The following is a 22,460-nucleotide window of genomic DNA, read 5'->3' on the forward strand; positions in this document are numbered from 1 at the left end:
TACTTGAAGCCTGAAAGCCATATGGAAAATAGGACTTTTTAAATTATTAGTAGTTTTTTGTTGTTGTTTTTTGTTTTTCGGCTTTCCAGCGAAAACCAGAAAGCCTGCTAGACAAATTAAGTAAGCTGTAACACTCATTAGTAGTTTTTTTTTTCTCTTTTTTTTAATTTTTGAGATGGGTCTTGCTCTGTCACCCAGGCTGGAATGCAGTGGCACAATCTCAGCTTACTGCAACCTCTGCCTCCGGGGTTCAAGTGATTCTCCTGCCTCAGCCTCCCCTGGGACCACAGGCGTGACCAGCATGCTCGGCCGATTTTTGTAATTTTAGTAGAGATGGGTTTTGTGGTTTGTTTGGTTTTTTTTTTTTTTTTGAGACAGAGTTTTGCTCTTTTCGCCCAGGCTGGAGTGCAATAGTGCAATCTTGACTCACTGCAACATCCATCTCCTGGTTCAAACGATTCTCTTGCCTCAGCCTCCCAAGTAGCTGGGATTACAGGCACTCGCCACCACACCCAGCTAATTTTGTATTTGTTTTAGTAGAGACAGGGTTTTACCATGTTGGCCAGGCTGGTCTCCAACTCTTGACCTCAGGTAATTCGCTGGCCTCTGCCTCCCAAAGTGCTGGGATTACAGGCATGAGCCATTGCATCTGGCTGATAGCTGGGTTTTCATAGAGATTGTGTTGAATCTGTACATCAGCTTGAGGACAAAGCTACATATTATGTATTCTTAGACTGACTTTGATCTTTTTATCTTTTAACCTCAGTGTTTGGTTGGACTTTTCCTTTTTTGCTATTAAAATCAGCAAGGTGTTATACTTTTTTTTTTTTTTAACACTTTTTTTTTTTTTACACAGTCTTACTGTGTAGCCCATGCTGGAGTGCAATGGCGTGATCTCGGCTCACTGCAACCTCTGCCTACCGGGTTCAAGTGATTCTCCTGCCTCAGCCTCCAGAGTAGCTGGGATTATGGGATTACAGTCATGTGCCACTGCACCTAGTTAACTTTTTGTACTTTAGTAGAGATGTGGTTTCACCATGTTGGCCAGGCTGGTCTTGAACTCCTGACCTCAGGTAATCCACCTACCTCAGCCTCCCAAAGTGCTAGAATTACAGGTGTGAGCCACCACGCCTGGCCACATTTATTTATTTATTTATTTATTTATTTATTTATTTATTTATTTATTTTAAGACAGAGTCTCACTCTGTCTCCCAGGCTGGAGTGCAGTGGTGCAATCTCGGCTCACTGCAACCTGTGCCTTCCGGGTTCATGCCATTCTCCTGCCTCCGCCTCCCGAGTAGCTGGGACTACAGGCACCCGCCAACACGCCTGGCTAATTTTTTGTATTTTTGGTAGAGACGGGGTCTCACCGTGTTAGCCAGGATGGTCTCGATTTGCTGACCTCATGATCCACCCGCCTCACCTCCCAAAGTGCTGGGATTACAGGCGTGAGCCACTGCGCCCAACCCCAGCCACATTTATTAACATTAGTAGTATTTCTTTCAAAAGCATTTAAAATTATGTATTGGGATCTTCAGGTTGATGCTTCTCAGCAGACATCCTCAAGTTTATGAACTAGTGAAGGCTTCCAAGTGAAATACTAATATCAATAGTTACCTTTTTAAATTCATGTGTGTTTATATGGCATATACTCCATCAGGCTTAGTAAATTGTTAATGGGTGAAACTTTATTTTTCCAAGCCTTTGATCAGACATTGGCCCTGGTGAATGCATTTTGGCCTTGTAAAGATTAAAGTTGCTTCTTGAAACTTAAGTTTCTTTGTGGAAATCTTCTGACCTGCAATTACTAGAGCCAAAATCCTTCATGTTACTTTTGTTCTAATTCATTTGATACCATGAGTGAGCATCAGTCACTTGAAATGAATGAATGTGGTGGCACACGTAAATCATTTGAATGAATGAATATGTAGTCTCAGCTACTTGGGGGACTGAGGTGGGAGAATTGCTTGATCTCAGGCATTTGAGGCTGCAGTGAGCTATGATTATGCCACTGCACTCCAGCCTAGGTGACAGAGTAAGACTCTGTCTAAAAAAAAATTAAGTGTTAAAAAAATGTTATCCCTATTATTTTCTAGGCTCTATCAAACTTTTATATCATTGTCTGTTTTTCTGTTTTGCTTTTTATTTTTTAGAGATAGGCTGTCTCTCTGTTTCCCAGGCTGGAGTGCATTGGCGCAATCCCAGCTCACTGTTGTCATCAAACTCCTGGACTCAAGCTATCCTCCCGCCTTACCTCCCTGAGTAGGCATGTCACAGTGCCTGGCTAATCTTTTGTTCTTTATTTTTTTGTACAGACAGGGTCTTACCCGGTCGCCCAGGGTAGAGTAGGGTGGCACGATCATAGCTCACTTAACTGCAACATAGCTCACTGTAACTGTTGACTTCAAGCGATCCTGCTGCCTGGAATTCCTAAAGTTCTGGGATAACAGGTGTGAGCCACCTAGCCAGGCATGCATTATCTTGTTTAATCTTTATAACAATCTCTTAGAGATCTAAAGTATAAGACTTGAGTAATTTGCCCAAAGCCACAATAAAGTAGTTTGGGAAAACATGTATTTAAAAACTAAGGGCCAGGCATGGTAGCTCACACCTATAATTCTAGCACTTTGGGAGGCCGAGGCAGGAGGATCCACTTGAGGCCAGGAGTTCAAGACAAGGCTGAGCAAAATAGTGAGACCCCATCTCTATTTTTTGTAAATAATTTTATTTAAAAATAAATAAATAAAAACTATTTAAGAGTAGGTATAGCTTCTCTTAAAAAGGTACATTATCAATAATCTGAAATTTCTTTAGCTATAATTGAAACCCTCAGAGTACCTTGTCTCCACTACAGATTTGGTGAGAGAAACATAAATAAGTGCTGAGGCTGGGCGTGGTGGCTCACGCCTGTAATCCCAGCACTTTGGGAGGCTGAGGCGGGTGGATCACTTGAGGGCAGGAGTTCAAGACCAGCCTGGCCAACATGGTGAAAACCCCATGTCTACTAAAAATACAAAAATTAGTCAAGCGTAGTGGCACGTGCCTGTAATCCCAGCTACTCAGGAGACTGAGGCAGAAGAATTGCTTGAACCCAGGAGGCGGAGATTGCGGTGAGCTGAGATTGCACCACTGCACTCCAGTCCGGGCGACAGAGCGAGACTACATCTCAAAAAAAAAAAAAGTGCTGAAACTTATGAAAGAAGGGGAAATAAAAATGTATAAACTAATAAAATGAGCCCCAAAAATAACCTTTTTTCTCATTTGAACCTTCAAAGAACCTTCAAATTGCTCATTTTTTTTTGTTTTTCCAACTCATAACTGATGGTTGGTACCTGATAGTTTGGTATCAAAACTGTGAGTATCTAGGTTATACTAAGTTTTTGGTTCATATATTAAATTTTCCTGAATTTTTTTGATAGGCCACCTTTAAACATCATTACATTCATTTAGGGGCTGAGATGGCAGACTCTGAAACTCTAGCTATCGGTGTCATAAAAATTATTCAACTTAAAAAAATGTTCATTTTATGAAATATATGATTATCTGTTCAAAAACAGTCTTCTAAAAGCTGTGAAAATATCTGTACGTTTACTTTTATTCTGTTAAACATTAGGTTGTCAGTTGTTACATCTTTGTGGCCAGATGTATCTCACATTCTTGTTCATGCTGAGTTGGCAGTGTACCTTGCCCCTTTGTTCCTTTGACTTGTCTATACTGCCATAGATATGTGTGACCACTTCTTTGATAAGGGAGTTACATGGCAATAATCTTTGTCTTCAGTTTTGTCAACAGGCACTGATAGTCTTGTTAGCTGTTGTAAGGTTCAGTGATAGGCAATTTTTCTTTTTTTTTTTTTGAGATGGAGCCTTGCTCTGTGCCCAGCCTAATAGGCAATTTTTCAACTTGATACTGGAGAATTTAACAGTATTGGTGAAACATTTTGAAAAATTTCAGGCCGAGCGAGGTGGCTCACATCTGTAATCCCAGCACTTTGGGAGGCCGAGGTGGGTGGATTACAACGTCAGGAGTTTGAGATCAGCCTCTAGCCTGGCCAATATGGTGAAACCCCGTCTCTACTAAAAATACAAAAATTAGCCAGGTGTGGTGGCACGCACCTGTGGACCCAGCTGCTCCCGGAGGCTGAGGCAGGAGAATCGCTTGAACCTGGGAGGTGGAGGTTGCAGTGAGCCGAGATCGCGCCATTATACTCCAGCCTGGGGAACAAGAACAAGACTTCGTCTCAGAATTAAAAAAAAAAAAAGTGTTCCTTCTGCCTCGGTCTCCTAAAGTCCTGGGATTATAGACATGAACCACTGTGCCTGGCCCCATATTTTTATTTTATTTATTTTTTATTTTTTATTTATTTATTTTTTGAGACGGAGTCTTGCTCTGTCGCCCAGGCTGGAGTGCTGTGGCCGGATCTCAGCTCACTGCAAGCTCCGCCTCCCGGGTTCCCGCCATTCTCCTGCCTCAGCCTCCCGAGTAGCTGGGACTACAGGCGCCCGCCACCTCGCCCGGCTAGTTTTTTGTATTTTTTAGTAGAGACGGGGTTTCACCGTGTTAGCCAGGATGGTCTCGATCTCCTGACCTCGTGATCCGCCCGTCTCGGCCTCCCAAAGTGCTGGGATTACAGGCTTGAGCCACCGCGCCCGGCCATTTTTATTTATTTTGAGACAGTTTCGCTCTTGCTGCCTAGACTGGAGTGCAGTGACGAGATCTCAGCTCACTGCAACGTCCGCCTCCCAGGTTCAAGTGATTCTCATGCCTCAGCTTTCCAAGTAGCTGGGATTACAGGTGCCCACCACCACGCCTGGCTAATTTTTTGTATTTTTAGTAGAGATGGGGTTTGACCATGTTGGCCAGGCTTGTCTTGAACTCTTGACCACAGGTGATCCACTGTGCCTGGCCCGGCCCTCTATTTTTAGTCTCACTCTAAACTTAGTTGACGTTAATGGAACAAACTATGTTGGTAAACAAAATTAACAAAATATTACAAAATTAATAACATTAAAATTTTATTCATGTTAATTTGTACTAGAATATGTCACATGGCCTATTGAACCTAATGAGCAGTTAATGAAAAATTAATAAACAGGGCTGGCCACGTACAGTGGCTCACCACGCCTGTAATTCCAGCACTTTGGGAGGCCAAGACAGGAGGATCACTGGAACCCCGGAATTCAACATCTGCCTGGGCAACAAAATGAGACCCCCATCTCTATTATATTAAAATTTAAAGTAATAATAATAAAAACAAACAGGGCAATGTATCTACTCTAGAAGTGATTTAATCCAAATTTTATATTTACTCTGCTTTAATAATTGACAGGTAAGAGGCCTGGTAGGGGAGAGTTAGAAATTTGTAAAATATGGGGCGGGCACAGTGGCTCACGCCTGTAATCTCAGCACTTTGGGAGGCCAAGGTGGGCAAATCACCTGATGTCAGGAGTTCGAGACGAGCCTGGCCAACATGGTGAAACGCTGCCTCTACTAAAAATACAAAAAATTCGCTGGGCATGGTTTCGCATGCCTATAGTCCCAGCTACTCAGGAGGCTGAGCCAGGGGAATCTCTTGAACCCGGGAGGTGGAGGTTGCAGTGAACTGAGATAACGCTATTGCACTCCAGCCTGGGTGACAAAAAAAAAAAGAAAAGAAATTTGTAAAATATGCATGTAGATTGAAAAATATTATAAATTTAGGAAGTTGACATGTTTCTGGTAACTCTTTGGTGATTATAATTTAAATGTAAGTTTAGAAGTTACTCAGCTTTGGTAAAAGGCTGGTTTTGGCCATAGTCTTGAGTTTTTAAGTAACGTGTGAAAAACTGATGTTTCCGTAGGTTCTTCTGTACCTCCCTTAGTGAATCCACCTCTGCCTACAACTTTTCAACCAGGAGCTCCTCATGGGCCCCCTCCAGCTGGAGGCCCACCCCCAATAAGGGCCCTCATGCCCCAGACATCATCATATAGAGATGTACCCCAGCCCTCATTTAATTCGGCTGTCAACCAAGAAGGTAAGTGAACCAAGAAGCAAAGTCAAGTCCTCGAGTTTTGACTTAGGGTAGAAAGATGAATATTAGCTGAATTCTGTGCATTAAAATCACATTTTTTCCAGAAAATCTAGTTTTGGTTAGGGATGGGCTACAGGAATTTACAATTTAAAGTTCCTCAGGAATTCCATTGCCATCTGCTAGACTGTGACTACCATTGGGAAAAAAGCTTTTAGCGTTTTGTTACTTTTTTTGTTGCTATGCAGATTTTTTAAAAATCATGGCTATAAAGTCAGGTGGCTTTTGGAGGTGCATGCAAGAGAAGAATTACTACTTTTCTTAACATGACATTAGAATGTTAGAAATATCCTTTTAAAATATTGACCCTTGTCATTCAAGATGTATTTTGAGTGCCACTATTATTGTAAATGTTAACACATACTTATGAAACTAAATAAAAGTCATTTATACAAGCAGTGGAAAAAATACAAGCTTTTGAAGTTTGATTTTCCCCTCCCTGGAATCAATGTCAGCTACATGTAGTTTTATATAAGTAAAATATTTTAAAGCATCATCTTGGGATGTAATGGAAATAAAAGTGTTCATTTAAATAAGATATTTTGTAAAGTAAGAAATTTGATTTTAGGCTGGTCGCAGTGGCTCACCTCTGTAATCCTAGCACTTTGGGAGGCCAAGGCGAGTGGATCACTTGAGGTCAGGAGTTTGAGACCAGCCTGGCCAACATGGTGAAACCCTGTCTCTACTAAAAATACAAACATTAGCCAGGCGTGCTGGCATGTGCCTGTAATCCCAGCTACTTGGGCGGCTGAGGCAGGAGAATTACTTTTCATTTTAGCAGTAATATAATCATTGCAGCAAGATGTAGAAATAGGGAAGCAGATGAGGGGGTAAAAACATTGCCCATATTCTACTACTGAATACAATCAATATTATCATTTTTGTGTTTTCTTCTAGCATTACATTAAGTATTATAAGTAGGGAAAAGAATAATGCTAGCATTGAGTAACAAGGCCAGGCGTGGTGGCTCATGTCTTCAATCCCAACACTTTGGGAGGCCGAGGTGGGCACATCACCTTAGGTCAGGAGTTTGAGACCAGCCTGGCCAAGGTGGTGAAACCCCATCTCTACTAAATATACAAAAATTAAGGTCAGGTGCGGTGGCTCACGCCTGTAATTCCAGCACTTTGGGAGGCCAAGGTGGGCGGATCACCTGAGGTCAGGAGTTCCAGACCAGCCTGGCCAACATGGCAAAACCCTGTCTGTACTAAAAATACAAAAATTAGCTGGGCATAGTGGCAGGCGCCTGTAATCCCAGCTACTCAGGAGGCTGAGGCAGGAGAATCGCTTGAACCTGGGAGGCGGAGGTTGCAGTGAGCCAAGATGGCACCATTACACTCCAGCCTGGGTGACAAGAGTGAAACTCCATCTCAAAAAAAAAAACCCCACAAAATCCAAATTAGCCAGGAATGGTGGTGGGTACCTGTAATCCCAGCTACCTGGGAGGCTGAGACAGGAGAATGGCTTGAACCCGTAAGGCACTCCAGTGTTGCCCATTGCATTCCAGCCTGGGCAACAGAGCAAGACTCTGTCTCAAAAAAATAATAATAATAAATAAAAATACAAAAATTAGCCAGACATGGTGACATGTACCTGTAATCCCAATTATTCAGTAGACTGAGGCAGGAGAATCACTTGAACCTGAGAGGTGGATGTTGCAGTGAGCTGAGATCACACCACAGTACTCCAGCCTGGGTGACAGAGTAAGACTCAGTCTCAAAAAAAAAAAAAAAAAAAAAAGGAACAAAATGATGAGGCATTGTCTCATTGGTTGCCACAATATTACTTTGAAAATCAAGTTACAATAAATATTTAAATAAGAAAAAAAAATTTAAAGAGATACAGTTTACTCTGTCACACAGGCTGGAATGCAGAGGTGCTATCATAGCTCACGAAAGCTGCAGTCTCCTGGTCTGGAACTACAGGTGTGTACCACCACACCCAGCTACTATTTTATATTTTATTTTATTTTATTTTATATGTTATGTTACGTTACGTTACGTTATGTTATTCATTTTTGAGACATAAGTCTCACTCTGTTGCCCAGGCTGGAGTTCTGTTTTCCAGGCTGGAGTGCAGTGGAAGAATCTTGGCTCACTGCATCTTCTGCCTCCCAGGTTCGAGCGATTCTTGTGCCTCAGTCTCCTGAGTGGCTGAGATTACAGGCATGCACCACCACCCCTGGCTAATTTTTGTATTTTCAAGTAGAGACAGGGTTTTCCCATGTTGCCCAGGCTGGTGTGAACTCCGGAGCTCAAGTGATCTGCCTGCCTTGGCCTCCCAAAGTGCTGGGATTACAGGTGTAAGCGTCCACACCTTACCTACATTTTTTAACAACTAAAAATAATTCACAATATGCTCAATGTTTTTGTTTCTGCTGAAAGTTTTACTGTGATTTTCTGTTACAAATTCATGGCTAAAGTCATGTTGGTCTTGAGAACTGGAAAGAAGTTACTGACTAAACCATTAAATTTATCTACTTCGTGTTAATACGGTCATTGAAGTTAGCAGTTTTGTACTTAGGTGCTAGAGGTAAATACCACTGAATTTAGTTTCTTCTATTCCTGAATTAGAGCTCATACTTTGTAGAGGTAACTGGAAATAAATATTTAGTTCTCATAAACAGATGTCCCTGGCATTTGTCTTTAATCCTGTATAATTTTGGGAGAAGAGATGTTAAGATGTTAGTTCTATTTTAGTGGTTGTCCTCTGGACTTAAAGCAGTTGTTCTAATTCATTTATATCATCTTCAAATTAATTTTGGATTCTACTCTCTTTGTTAGATATTTTGAAAATAAGGGCTGGGCACGATGGCTTATGCCTGTAATCCCAGCACTTTGGGAGGCCGAGGTGGGCGGATCATGAGGCCAAGAGTTTGAGGCCATCCTGGCCAACATGGTGAAACCCTGTCTCTACTAAAATACAAAAAATCAGCCGGGCGTGGTGGCACATGCATGTAGTCCCAGCTACTCGGGAGGCTGAGGCAGGAGAATCCCTTGAACCCAGGAGGTGGAGGTTGCAATGAGCTGAGATCGCAACACTGCACTCCAGCCTGGGCAACAGAGCGAGACTCCATCTCAAAAAAAAAAAAAAAAGAAAAGAAAGTAAGGTCTTTGTTCCTCATAATTTTACTTTCTTTTTTTGTTTGCTTTTTGAGATGGAGTTTCACTCTGTCGCCCAGGCTGGAATGCAGTGGCACAATCTTGGCTCACAGCAACCTCTGTCTCCCAGGTTCAAGCAATTCTTCTGCCTCAGCCTCCTGAGTAGCTGATTACAGGCACGTGCCACCATGCCCAGCTAATTTTTTTTTGTATTTTTAGTAGAGACAGGGTTTCCCCATGTTGGCCAAGCTGATCTCTAACTCCTGACCTCGTGATCCGCCTGCTTTGGCCTCCCAAAGTGCTGGGATTACAGGCGTGAGCCACTGCACCTGGCCTCTTTTTCTTTAGGTAGTTTTGATTTTGATAATTTTTTTTTCATTGTGTACGGCTCCTTAGAGGTTTTTAATGCAGCTCTCACAACTGCTGAAATCTTTCAGATGGTACATAATTTTACAAACTTCATAAAGAGCCATCTTTTGCTAGAAGTTATTCTGGTGGAGTAGGTTTTGAAAAAGCCTTGTTATTTGGGCCTTTGGCTTAGGTACAATGCAAGGTGAAAAAAGACTCTTTCCAAAGACTCATGTTTCCTTTCCCTGAAGTTCCAGCTAAATTACTTGAAACTATTGTATATGTAAAAACTTGGATTTTTGATGTTGTTAATAGGCTGTAGTTTTAAATTATTTGTTGTTTAGAAAATTATTTAAAATTTTGGATATTAGTTCAAATCATACAGAGATTGTAATAATCATTCTAATTAAAATCTTGTTGATGAACTTCCTTCTTAGGTATTACATCAACTACCAATAACGGATCTATGGTGGTCCACAGTAGTTACGATGAGATTGAAGGAGGTGGCTTATTGGGTGAGATGCTATGAAAGTTTTTTTTTTAATCTCTTTTTTCTAATTATAGAAATAATATGTGGTACTTGTATGAATATATAGGAAACTAAGAAGGAAACTTCATGATCATGTAGCCATATATACTATTAACTTATTTATTTATTTATTTATTTTTTGGACACAGGGTTTCACTCTGTTGCTCAGGCTGGAGTGCAGTGGTGCAATCATGGCTCACTGCAGCCTTAGTCTCCTGGACTCAAGCAGTCCTCCCACCTCAGCCTCCTGAGTAGCTGGGACTATAGCCATGTGCCACCATTTCCAGCTTTTTGTTTTTGTTTTTGTTTTTTGAGACTGAGTCTCACTCTGTTGCTCAGGCGGGAGTGCAGTGGCAAGATCTCGGTTCACTGCAGCCTCTGCCTCCCGGGTTCAAGTGACTCTCCCACTTAAGCCTCCCAGTTAGCTGGTGTTAGAGGCACCTGCCACCACACCCTGCTAATTTTTGTATTTTTAGTAGAGACAGGGTTTTACTATGTTGGCCAGGCTGTTCTCTAACTCCTGACCTTAAGTGATCTGCCCGCCTCAGCCTCCCAAAGTGCTGGGATTATAGGCATGAGCCACCATGCCCAGGCCCTGGCTAATTTTTGTTTTTTTTGTTTGTTTGTTTTGTTTTTTTTTTGAGACGGAGTCTCGCTCTGTCACCCAGGCTGGAGTGCAATGGCCAGATCTCGGCTCACTACAAGCTCTGCCTCCCGGGTTTACGCCATTCTCCTGCCTCAGCCTCCCGAGTAGCTGGGACTACAGGCACCCGCCACCTCACCCGGCTAGTTTTTTGTATTTTTTAGTAGAGACGGGGTTTCACCGGGTTAGCCAGGATGGTCTCGATCTCCTGACCTCGTGATCCGCCCATCTCGGCCTCCCAAAGTGCTGGGATTACAGGCTTGAGCCACCGTGCCCGGCCTAATTTTTGTATTTTTTTGTAGAGGCAGGGTTTCACCATGTTACCCAGGGTGGCCTTGAATTCCTGGGCTCCAGCAATCTGCCCATTTTGGCCGCCGAAAGTGCTGGGATAATAGGCGTGTGCCGCAACATCTGGCTCTACTATTTAACATTTTTTATTTCTATGCGTTAGATTTTTTTGTTAAGTTTTTCTTCTTGTCAGGATTGGGATCATGGATTTATTATTAGTATGTTTTGACTATAGAGTACTTTTAGGATTTTTTTTCTGTCACCCAGGCTCAAGTGCAGTAGCACCGTTATAGCTCACTGCAGCCTCAAACTCCTGGGCTCGTGTGATCTTCTACCTCACCCTCCTGGAGTAGCAGTGACTACAAGCATATGGTACCATGCCAGGCTAGTTTTTTATTTTTGTAGAGATGGGAGGCTGGGTCTCAATATATTGCCTGGGCTGGTCTCAAACCCTTGACTTGAAGAGATTCCTCCTGCCTTGGTTCCCCAATTTGCTGGGATTACAGACATGAACCACCTCACACGGCCCATTTAGGAATTTTTTTTTTTTTTTTTTTTTTTCCTGAGATGGATTCTTGCTCTGTCACCCAGGTTGGAGTGCAGTCGTGTGATCCTGGCTCACTGCAACCTCCAACTCCCTGATTCAATCGATTCTTCTGCCTCAGCCACCCAAGTAGCTGGGATTACAGGCACGTGCCACTACGCCCAGCTAATTTTTGCATTTTTAGTAGAGATGGGGTTTAACCACGTTGGCCAGGATAGTCTTGATCTCCTGACCTTGGCCTCAATCCACCTACCTTGGCCTCCCAAAGTGCTGGGATTACAGGTGTGAGCCACCTCACCCTGCTAGGATTTTTTTTTTTTTTTTTTTTGAGACGGAGTCTTGCTCTGTCGCCCAGGCTGGAGTGCAATGGTGTGATCTTGGCTCAGTGCAAGCTCTGCCTCCCGATTCACACCATTCTCCTGCCTCAGCCTCCCGAGTAGTTGGGACTACAGGCTTCCACCACCAAGCCTGGCTAATTGTTTGTGTTTTTAGTAGAGACGGGGTTTCCCCATGTTGGCCAGGATGGTCTCGGTCTCCTGACCTCATGATCCTCCCACCTCAGCCTCCCAAAGTACTGGGATTACAGGCGTGAGCCACCACGCCCAGCTGCTAGGATGTTTTAATTAAAGTTGTTTTAAATTAAAATTTTAGTCTGAATACAAAACTTAGTATATGATATGAAAGTAAATTAACTATTCTTTTGTTTTGTTGGGTTTTTTGTGTGTGTGTGTGACAGAGTTTCCCTCTGTTGTCCAGGCTGGAGTGCGGTGGGCACAATCTCAGCTCATCTCCGCCTCCTGGATTCAAGCAGTTCTACCACCTCAGCCTCCCAAGTAGCTGGTACTACAGGCGCATGCCACCACATACCCGGGTAATTTTTGTATTTTTTGGTAGTGATAGGATTTCACTATGTTGGCCAGGCTGGTCTCGAACTCCTGACCTCAAGTGATACGCCCACCTCAACCTCCCAAAGTTCTGGGATTACAGGCATTAGCCACCACACCCAGCCGATATGAAAGTAAATTAACTGTGCAAACTAGTTTTTGTGTCTACTACTATAGTATAAAATATTAACTGGTATAAATCTATTAAGAAGATTTTTGGCCAGGCACAGTGGCTCATGCCTGTAATCGCAGCACTTTGGGAGGCCAAGACAGGCGGATCACCTGAGGTCAAGGAGTTTGCGACCAGTCTGACCAATATAGTAAAACCCATCTCTACTAAAAATACAAAAATTAGCTGGTGTGGTGGCACGCCCTGTAGTCCCAGCTACTCGGGAGGCTGAAGCAGGAGAATCACTTGAACCCAGGAGAGGGAGGTTGCAGTGAGCTGAGGTTGTGTCACTGGATTCCAGCCTGGGCGACACAGTGAGACTCCATCTCGAAAAATAAAATAATAAATAAAATAAAATAGATTTTAATCATTGCTATTACTTTGTTACTGGTGTTTGTCTTATTTTACAAAGTTGATAAATGAAAGTATTAAATTATCCAAAGAATTTTGGAGTTATAATACCTATACTTTATTAGATTTATGTGTTGATTTAAAGCATTCTGGGCCAGGCATGGTGGCTTATACCTGTAATCCTAGCCTGGACAACATAGTGAAGTCCCGTCTCTACAAAACATACAAAAACATTAGCCAGGCATGGTGGCACACACCAGTCGTTTCAGCTATTTTGGAGGCTGACACAGGAGGATCACTTGAGTCTAGGAGGTTAAGGCTGCACTGCAGCCTGGGCGATAGTGAGACCCTTTTTCAAAAAAAAAAAAGTTGTTTTTTTTTTTTAAATAAATGAATCAAGTATTCTGGAGTATAAAATAGAACTTAAAAGTTACCTTGTTTCTAGCAACACCACAGCTTACTAACAAGAATCCCAAAATGAGCCGAAGTGTTGGATATTCATATCCCTCCTTACCGCCTGGTTATCAGAACACAACACCACCTGGTGCAACTGGAGTGCCACCCTCTTCCTTGAATTACCCAAGTGGGCCACAAGCCTTTACTCAGGTAAACTTTTTGGGATTTTCTTTAACCTATTTCTCCATTTGGTTTAAACTGTATACACATGAAGAAAGTTTTAGGTAGATATATTATACATTTTTATAACCAATTCGAGTAATAATGGATATTTCATAAAGCCTTTGTCTTTATACATCTTTCCAGAACCAAAAGATTGGCCAAGAGATCTAGATTGCACTTTTGTTATTTACAGAGACATTAACCACTTCCCTACACACTTAATAAAAGTTACTTACTTTGAAATTATATATCTGTAGGCTCCCTTAGGTGCTAATCATTTAACCACAAGCATGAGTGGATTAAGTCTGCGTCCAGAGGGTCTAAGAGTTGTCAATCTTCTTCAAGAAAGAAACATGCTTCCGTCAACACCTTTGAAGCCTCCAGTTCCAAATTTACATGAAGACATCCAGAAACTCAACTGTAACCCAGAGTAAGGCTTCAGATGTGACATTGTGCATATCCGAAAAGTTTTCTAGCTTATTACGGGGGCACATCAGGTGTTATGAATAAGCCGTACAAATTATTAATTTATGAAAGTTCTGGATACAGAAGATAGAACTCTTTTTTTGTTTGTTTTTTTGAGACAGTCTCGCTCTGCCGCCCGGGCTGGAGTGCAGTGGTGCAATGTCCGCTCACTGCAAGCTCCGCCCCCAGGGTTCATGCCATTCTCCTGCCTCGGCCTCCCGAGAAGCTGGGACTACACGAGCCCGCCAACACACCCAGCTAGTTTTTTTGTATTTTTAGTAGAGACGAGGTTTCACCATGTTCGCCTGAATGGTCTGATCTCCTGACCTCGTGAGCTGCCTGCCTTGGCCTCCCAAAGTGTTGGGATTACAGGCGTGAGCCACTGCACCCGGCCAGAACTCTTTTTTATTTATTTATTTATTTTTTTTGAGAGGGAGTCTCACTCTGTCGCCCAGGCTGGAGTGCAATGGCCTGATCTCGGCTCACTGCAAGCTCCGCCTCCCGGGTTCACGCCATTCTCCTGCCTCAGCCTCCCAAGTAGCTGGGACTACAGGCACCCACCACCACACCCAGCTAATTTTTTGTGTTTTTAGTAGAGACGGCGTTTCACCATGTTAGCCAGGATGGTCTCGATCTCCTGACCTCGTGATCCACCCGCCTTGGCCTCCTAAAGTACTGCGATTACAGGCGTGAGCCACCGCGCCGGCCCAGAACTGTTTTACTTGTTTACTTAATAGAGATTTGAAAAGTCCTACCTCAAGAAATAGAGATGTAACTCCTGAACTGATTTTTTTCTTATCGGCTCTAATGAGATTATGATACTCATTTTCATTATGGTGGTTACATTCTTTCTTCAAAATCCAAAGCACAGGGATTTGATTCTACATAATCCTTTATTTGATGTCATTTAAAATTAATTTCATAACAAACATAATACCTTTTCTTCCTAAAAACTTACCATAAGCTTAAATGTGTGTGATCATTAATTTCTGATAAATTAAATTTGGGACCTTTACATTGTATTTAGAATCTTCAGCAAAACTGAACTTTTAAATAAACTTTGCAGTTTGGGCCATCACCTAAGTTTAATTCCAGTGTCAACTAGGCTTACAAAACAAAAAATAAGTCATTTGATAGTTTAGACTGTTTTACACACAAGCCAAGAAGAGACTATATTTTAGTTATATAATATAATCATCCACTCTATTTCTGCATAGGACTTAGATTTAAATATTTAAATAGGATAAAATTTTAGAGAATCTATTGAAATATTTCATCTGTAATCTGATCCAGTATTAAAATGTATACCTTTTAAAATTTTGTGGTTGTTTTGTTCAAAAATAATCATAGCAGCAACTGATGCATACTCTTTACTTTGATATAGGTTATTTCGATGCACGCTGACTAGCATTCCTCAGACGCAGGCCTTATTGAATAAAGCCAAACTTCCTTTGGGGCTGCTGCTTCATCCTTTCAAAGACTTAGTGGTATGTTTCTTTTCTTTTCTTTTCTTTTCTTTTCTTTTCTTTTCTTTTCTTTTATTTTCTTTTCTTTTTTCTTTTCTTTTCTTTTCTTTTCTTTTCTTTTCTTTTCTTTTCTTTTCTTTTTTTTTAGACGGAGTCTCCCTCTGTCACCCAGGCTGGAGTACAGTGATGCAATCTTGGCTCACTGCAACCTCTGCCCTCCATGTTCAAGTGATTTTCCAGCCTCAGCCTCCCTAGTAACTGGGATTACAGGTGCCTGCCACCGCGCCTGCGTAATTTTTGTATTTTTAGTAGAGAGGGGGTTTCACCATCTTGGCCAGGCTGGTCTTGAACTCCTGACCTTGTGATCCACCTGCCTCAGCCTCCCAAAGTGCTGGGATTACAGGCATGAGCCACCGTGCCTGGCTCTTTTTTTTTTTTTTTCTGAGATGGGGTCTCACTGTCGCCCAGGCTAGTGTGCAGTGGTGAGATCTCAGCTCACTGCAACCTACACCTCCCAGGTTCTGGCGATTCTCTTGCCTCAGCTTCCTAAGTAACTGGCATTACAGGCACCTGCCACCACACCCAGCTAATTTTTGTATTTTTAGTAGAGATGGTGTTTCACCATGTTGGCCAGACTGGTCTCGAACTGACCTCAAGTGATCTGCCCACCTCCCAAAGTGCTGGGATTTATAGGCGTGAGCCACTGCACCCAGCCTCTTTAGTGAAAGTAAATGTCTTTTGTGAAAAATATCTTGGTGAAAATTTTCTGCAATGATGCAAGAATTACATATAGAATTGGTTTGATCTATCTTTAGGAAGTCGATGATTGACAGATTACTTACAATTCAACCAAAAATTTTATTACTAAACACTTTCAGATACTAGATAAAGTAAGTATATTGCTGGAAAATTCAAAAAGTGCTGAATAGAATAGAGGTACTGAGAGAAACTAAATAAATGAATCATTCTATTTTAATAGGTCGTGAATTATTTACCCATTAAAGTACTTTACCCGAGTCTCCCCCATTCTGCTTTCCTTGGAGTAAAATTTGTTATTTTAAAAAGTAGTTTTAAGCTAGAGATGGTGGCTCATGGCCTGTAATCCCAGCACTTTTGGAGGCCGAGGTGGGAGAATTGCTTGGGTCCAGGAGTTCAAGACCAGCCTAGTCCTGGCTACTCGGGAGGTTAGGGTGGGAGGATCACTTGAGCCTGGGAGGTTGAGGCTGCAGTGAGACATGATTGTACTACTGTACTTCAGCCTGGGTGACAGAGTGAGACCCTGTATCCAAAAAAAAAAGTTATTTCAAAAGAGAAAAGAAGCTGATCTACCTTTGTCCTAAAGCTCTGTGGCCACATACTCTTGAGGATTGCTGACTTTCCCACAAGACACGTCCTTTTGGTGACAGGATTTTTTTGGTGGTGATAGAATTTTATTGCCTGCATTGATTTTTTTTTTTTTTTTTTTAAGAAGCAGAGTGTTAACTATGTTGCCCAGGATTGGGTATGCGATTCTTCTCTTTAAAAAATAGATAAAGGCCAAGTGCGGTGGCTCACACCTGTAATCCCAGCATTTTGGGAGGCTGAGGCGGGCAGATCACCTGATTTCAGGAGTTCAAGACCAGCCTGGCCAACGTGGTAAAACTCATCTCTACCAGAAATAGAAAATTTAGCCGAGCATGATGACGCACATCTATAATTCCAGCTACTGGGGAGGCTGAGGCAAGGGAATTGCTTGAACCTGGGAGGTGGGAGGTGGAGGTTGCAGTGAGCCAAGATCCCACACTGCACTCCAACCTGGGCGATAGAGTGAGACTGTCTCAAAAAAAAAAAAAAAAAAAAGATAAAGATACATATAAATAAATAAAACCTTTTTTAAAAGATGAGATGCTATGTCACTTTGTTGTCCAAGGCACTAGCTCTCAGTTAAGTTGATCAGTATAAGCAAAAACATTTTTTTCACCTGTCTTAGGGTTTCTGGTAAATCAAAACAAATCTCCCCACATCTGATAGTCTTACAAAGACCCTTCCCATGTATTTACTGTCATTTATTTATTTATTTATTAGAGCCCGGGTCTCTCGTTGTCACCCAGGTTAGAGTGCAGTTCCATGATCATAGCTCACTGCAGCCTTGAACTCTTGGGCTCAAGCAGTCCTCCTGCCTCAGCCTCCAGACAGAGTAAGTGGTACTGTAGGCACTGGCCACTATACCCAGCTAATACTTTAGAACTTTTAGTATGTAGGATAAACTTTAGGAGCGTAATTCCAAAGTTTAATTGATTATTTAAATTAACCTCACCTTACTTCATTACAGTTGAGAACTAAGTAAGCTTCTTAATGTAACATCAACAAACTTTGTAATAGTTTCGTTGGTCATATATTTTAGAATGTTGATTTTTTTTTCTTTGCCATTCATGCCAAAAGTACATTGTAAATTTACCATCTTGGTTTTATTTTTTTAACTTATTATTTATTTAAAAACTTTTTTTTTTTTTTATTTTTTGGTAGAGATGGGCTGTTGCTGTGTTGCTCAGGTTGGTCTCTAGCTCCTGGCCTCAAGTGATCCTCCTGCTTTGGCCTTCCAAAGCACTGGGATATTTTTATTTTTTTCCAAGATGGAGTCTTGCTCTGTTGTCCAGGCTGGAGTGCAGTGGTGCGATCTTGGCTCACTGCAACCTCTGCCTCCCGGGGCTGAAGCAATTCTCCTGCCTGAGCCTCCCGAGTGGCTGGGATTATAGACATCCATCACGACACCCAGCTAATTTTTGTATTTTTAGTAGAGACGAGGTTTCACCACGTTGGTCAGGCTGATCTTGGACTCCTGACCTCGTGTTCCACCCACCTTGGCCTCACAAAGTGCTGGGATTACAGGCATGAGCCACCATGCCCGGCCTATTTTTATTTTTAAAATAGAGAGAGGGTCTAACTTTCTTGCCCAGGTTGGTCTCAAACTCCTGGCCTCAAGTTATCCCCCTGCCTCAGCCTCCCACCAGAGTGCTGGGATTTTAGACATAGGTGTTAGCCACTGTGCCTGTCCTGCTATTTCAGTTTTGCAATGTGAGTGTTCCATGAGAAAAAAAATACTTTTTAAATTTTTATTTTATTTTATTTTTTGAGACTGGGTCTTGCTCCATTGCCCATGCTGGAGTGCAGTGGCTCAGTCATGGCTCACTGCAGCCTTGACCTCCCAGGCTCAAGTGATCCTCCCACTTCAACCCAACTCACCACACTGGGCTAATTTTTTATATCTTTTAAGAGGGTCACATTTCACTATGTTGCCCAGGCTGGTCTCAAACTCCTGGCCTTAAGGAGTCCTTCCACCTTGGCTCCCAAAGTGCTGGAATTACACATGTGAGCCACTGTGCCCAGCCAATAATTTTTTTTTTTAAGACAACTTTTAATGAGAATGGTCTTGGAGCAAAATCGTAGGGTTTAAAAGTAATACATTTCAACTACATGGTTTTTGTGTATGGCAGTTTAGATACATCTTGTACTCTAGGTTTTCTCTAAAATGATAATATCCCAACAGTTATTTAGACAGGATGGATTCATGCTTATATTTTCAACATGATGATTATTGCCTTTAATCTGCTTAAATTTAATTCTTTTTTTTTTCAGCAATTGCCTGTGGTTACCTCCAGTACAATTGTGAGATGCCGTTCATGCAGGACATATATCAATCCTTTTGTCAGCTTTCTTGATCAAAGGAGATGGAAGTGTAACTTATGTTATCGAGTCAATGATGGTATGGGCTGCTTTTTTGAAACATTTAAACATTTCTACTTGCATTGTAGGGAAATCAGATGATACAAATGTGCAGTTAAAAAAAAAAAAGAAAACTTTTATTTACCTGTAGTCAATCCTTCCACTCAGAAAACTACGGGTAACTTTTTTCTATGCATTTATATTTATAAATAAATTTAATTATTTACTTTTTAGGCAAAAAATAATGATAGTATTATATGGATATCCCATTTTTACATTGTATTGGGTATATAATAAGTGATATATTTCATGGTATTACTTAAGCCAGTAATTTAAGAAACATTTTTATGTAGAAATTGTCCCATGCCTTTTCTCTAGGGTGAAAGAAAATGAGTCCACAGAATAGCTGCCCAATTCATTCACTGCTGAATGAAGGGAGGTGGGCAGTGCTGGAAGATTAGTTAATGTAGTTTTCTCAGTAATTGAGGAGGAGGAGATTTCTCTCAGTAACTATGTCGAAGTTTTTATTTGAGGAATGTAATGTAATCAATAGGGTTCTGTTCAGATTAGAGAAGGAAATGGGTATGCCAGTATCCACAGTGTCTGTTTGGAAGATTTGAGAAATAGAGGAATATAAGAGTTTTGTTTTTGTTTTTGTTTTTGAGATGGAGTCTCACTCTGTCACCCAGGCTGGAGTGCAGTGGCGCGATGTTGGCTCACTGCAACTTCCGCCTCCCAGGTTCAAGTGGTTTTCCTGCCTCAGCCTCCTGAGTAGCTGGAATTACAGGCATCCACCCCAACGCTCGGCTAATTTTTATATTTTTAGTAGGGGTGGAGTTTCACCATGTCAGCCAGGCTGGTCTAGAACTCCTGACCTCAAGTAATCTGCCCGCCTCAGCCTCCCAAAGTGCTGGGATTATAGGCATGAGCAACCATACTCAGCCAATAGTTTGTTTTTGTTTGTTTTTGAGACGGAGTCTCACTCTGTCACCAGCCTGGAGTGTAGTGACACGATCTCAGCTCACTGCAACCTCTATGCCTCCCAGGTTCAAGCAATTCTCCTGCCTCAGCCTCCTGAGAATACACCGGCCCTGGCCAGGAGTTTTTTAAAGCCAGTTTTTGTTTTGTTTTGTTTTGTTTTGTTTTTGAGACAGAGTCTCGCTCTGCAGCCCAGGCTGGAGTGCAGTGGCCGGATCTCAGCTCACTGCAAGCTCCGCCTCCCGGGTTCACTCCATTCTCCTGCCTCAGCCTCCCCAGTAGCTGGGACTACAGGCGCCCGCCACCTCGCCCGGCTAGTTTTTTGTATTTTTTAGTAGAGACGGGGTTTCACCGTGTCAGCCAGGATGGTCTCGATCTCCTCACCTCGTGATCCGCCTGCCTCGGCCTCCCAAAGTGCTGGGATTACAGGCTTGAGCCACCGCGCCCGGCCTAAAGCCAGTTTTATTGGCTGGGCACGGTGGCGCACGCCTCTAATCCCAGCACTTTGGGAGGCTGAGGCAGGTGGATCACCTGAGGTCAGGAGTTCGAGACCAGCATGGCCAACACGGTGAAACCCCATCTTTACTAAAAATACAACAATTAGCTGGGTGTGATGGCGGGCACCTATAATTCCAGCTGCTTGGGAGGCTGAGGCAGGAGAATCGCTTGAACCCAGGAAGCAGAGGGTTCAGTGAGCCGAGATCATGCCATTGCACTCCAACCTGGGCAACAGAGCGAGACTCCATCTCAAAAACAAACCAAACAGAGCCAGATGCAGTGGCTCACACCTGTAATCCCAGCACTTTGGGAGGCTGAGGTGGGTGGATCGCCTAAGGTCAGGAGTTTGAGACCAGCCTGGCCAATGTAGTGAAACCCCATCTCTACTAAAAATATTTAAAAATTAGCTGGGTGTGGTGGTAGGCACCTGTAATCCCAGCTACTTGGGAGGCTGAGGCAGGAGAATTGCTTGAACCCGGGAGGCAGAGGTTGCAGTGAACTGAGATTGCACCATTGCACGCCAGCCTAGGCAACAAGAACAAAATTCCGTCTCAAACAAACAAACGAGCAAAACTCTGTTTCAAATGAACAAACAAACAAAACAAAACAAAAAAACAGTTTTATTGTTTGTGTGTGTGTTTTTTTTTTCAGTATAGAAAAGTAAGGATAAGCTAAGAACTTTCTTTTGCACTATGATAATTCAGAAAATGGACATGTAGTATTTAGTTACCTTTAAAATCTTTATGTGTATGTGCTTTAATATACAAAATGAAATTGTAATAAAAACTGGAGCCCCTTTCATATGCAAACCAGGCTATTTCATGAACTATAGCTTACCCTTTAGAGTGCATAGGGATTTGAATTTCTAAACAATTAGTAGGAAGACAGATACAATGATAATTTAGAAAATACTCTTTAACCACTAGTGTATTATAAGTGGTAAGTATGATGTTAGGTTAAGTGATGTTCCATAAAGGTCTCATTAATTAATGAAACTCACTAAACCTTATGACCTTGACCTCTGGAATTGTCTTACCATAGCTTCTAGTACCAGCCAGTTTCTGTATATTTCATATGTGAAATGTTAATATCCTGTATAATTGTGAAATTTAAGCAAATAGGCCGGGTGTGGTGGCTCACGTCTGTAATCCCAGCGCTTTGGGAGGCTGAGGTGGGTGGATCACCTGAGGTTGGGAGTTTGAGACCAGCCTGACCAACATGGAGAAACCCCATCTCTACTAAAAATACACAAAATTAGCCGGGCATGGCAGTGCATGCCTGTAATCCTAGCTATTCGGGAGGCTAAGGCAAGAGAATCACTTGAACTTGGGAGGTGGAGGTTGCAGTGAGCCAAGATCACGCCACTGCACTCCAGCCTGGGCAACAGAGTGAAACTCCGTCTCAAAAAAAAAACAAGAAAGTAATTGGCATTTAATGAGTTTTTATCATCTTTTCAAGCAATAAAGTGGCCAAATGCAAAATATATTAAATTCTTTCAGTTTTTTCAATGTGTGTATTGTTAACTTTATATAGTTCCTGAAGAATTCTTGTACAACCCTTTGACCAGAGTTTATGGAGAACCTCACAGAAGACCAGAAGTTCAAAATGCTACTATTGAGTTTATGGCTCCTTCAGAATACATGGTAAGCTTCCATTTTTTAAATACAACATGCCCATTTTTTATTACCAGATTTTAAGTAAAACAATATAGCATCCTTTAACAAAATTTTATTCTATTCTATTCTGTTCTGTTCTGTTCTATTCTATTCTATTCTATTCTATTCTATTCTATTCTATTCTATTCTATT

General features: G+C 42.0%; 1 protein-coding gene and 1 non-coding gene across 4 annotated transcripts in view; one reads left to right on the forward strand and one right to left on the reverse strand.

The window, feature by feature from the left end:
* SEC24A (SEC24 homolog A, COPII coat complex component) overlaps positions 1 to 22,460 on the forward strand; it is an 85,779-nt gene that overhangs the window by 13,010 nt on the left and 50,309 nt on the right. For 2 of the 3 annotated variants that reach the window (XM_025387366.1, XM_025387368.1), the window contains exons 3-9: positions 5,841 to 6,014; positions 9,955 to 10,032; positions 13,371 to 13,531; positions 13,801 to 13,973; positions 15,393 to 15,495; positions 19,090 to 19,216; positions 22,186 to 22,295. In XM_025387366.1, coding sequence (XP_025243151.1) covers positions 5,841 to 6,014; positions 9,955 to 10,032; positions 13,371 to 13,531; positions 13,801 to 13,973; positions 15,393 to 15,495; positions 19,090 to 19,216; positions 22,186 to 22,295 — 926 coding nt within the window. The remainder of the gene's footprint in view (positions 1 to 5,840; positions 6,015 to 9,954; positions 10,033 to 13,370; positions 13,532 to 13,800; positions 13,974 to 15,392; positions 15,496 to 19,089; positions 19,217 to 22,185; positions 22,296 to 22,460) is intronic. The other variant, XM_025387367.1, reaches the window with a different exon arrangement.
* On the reverse strand, positions 77 to 136 carry LOC112627239. Its single transcript, XR_003120089.1, has one exon. It is a non-coding gene; the product is annotated as a U7 small nuclear RNA (small nuclear RNA).

This window comes from Theropithecus gelada, chromosome 6, assembly GCF_003255815.1.
Source record: "Theropithecus gelada isolate Dixy chromosome 6, Tgel_1.0, whole genome shotgun sequence".
Taxonomy (NCBI): domain Eukaryota; kingdom Metazoa; phylum Chordata; class Mammalia; order Primates; family Cercopithecidae; genus Theropithecus; species Theropithecus gelada.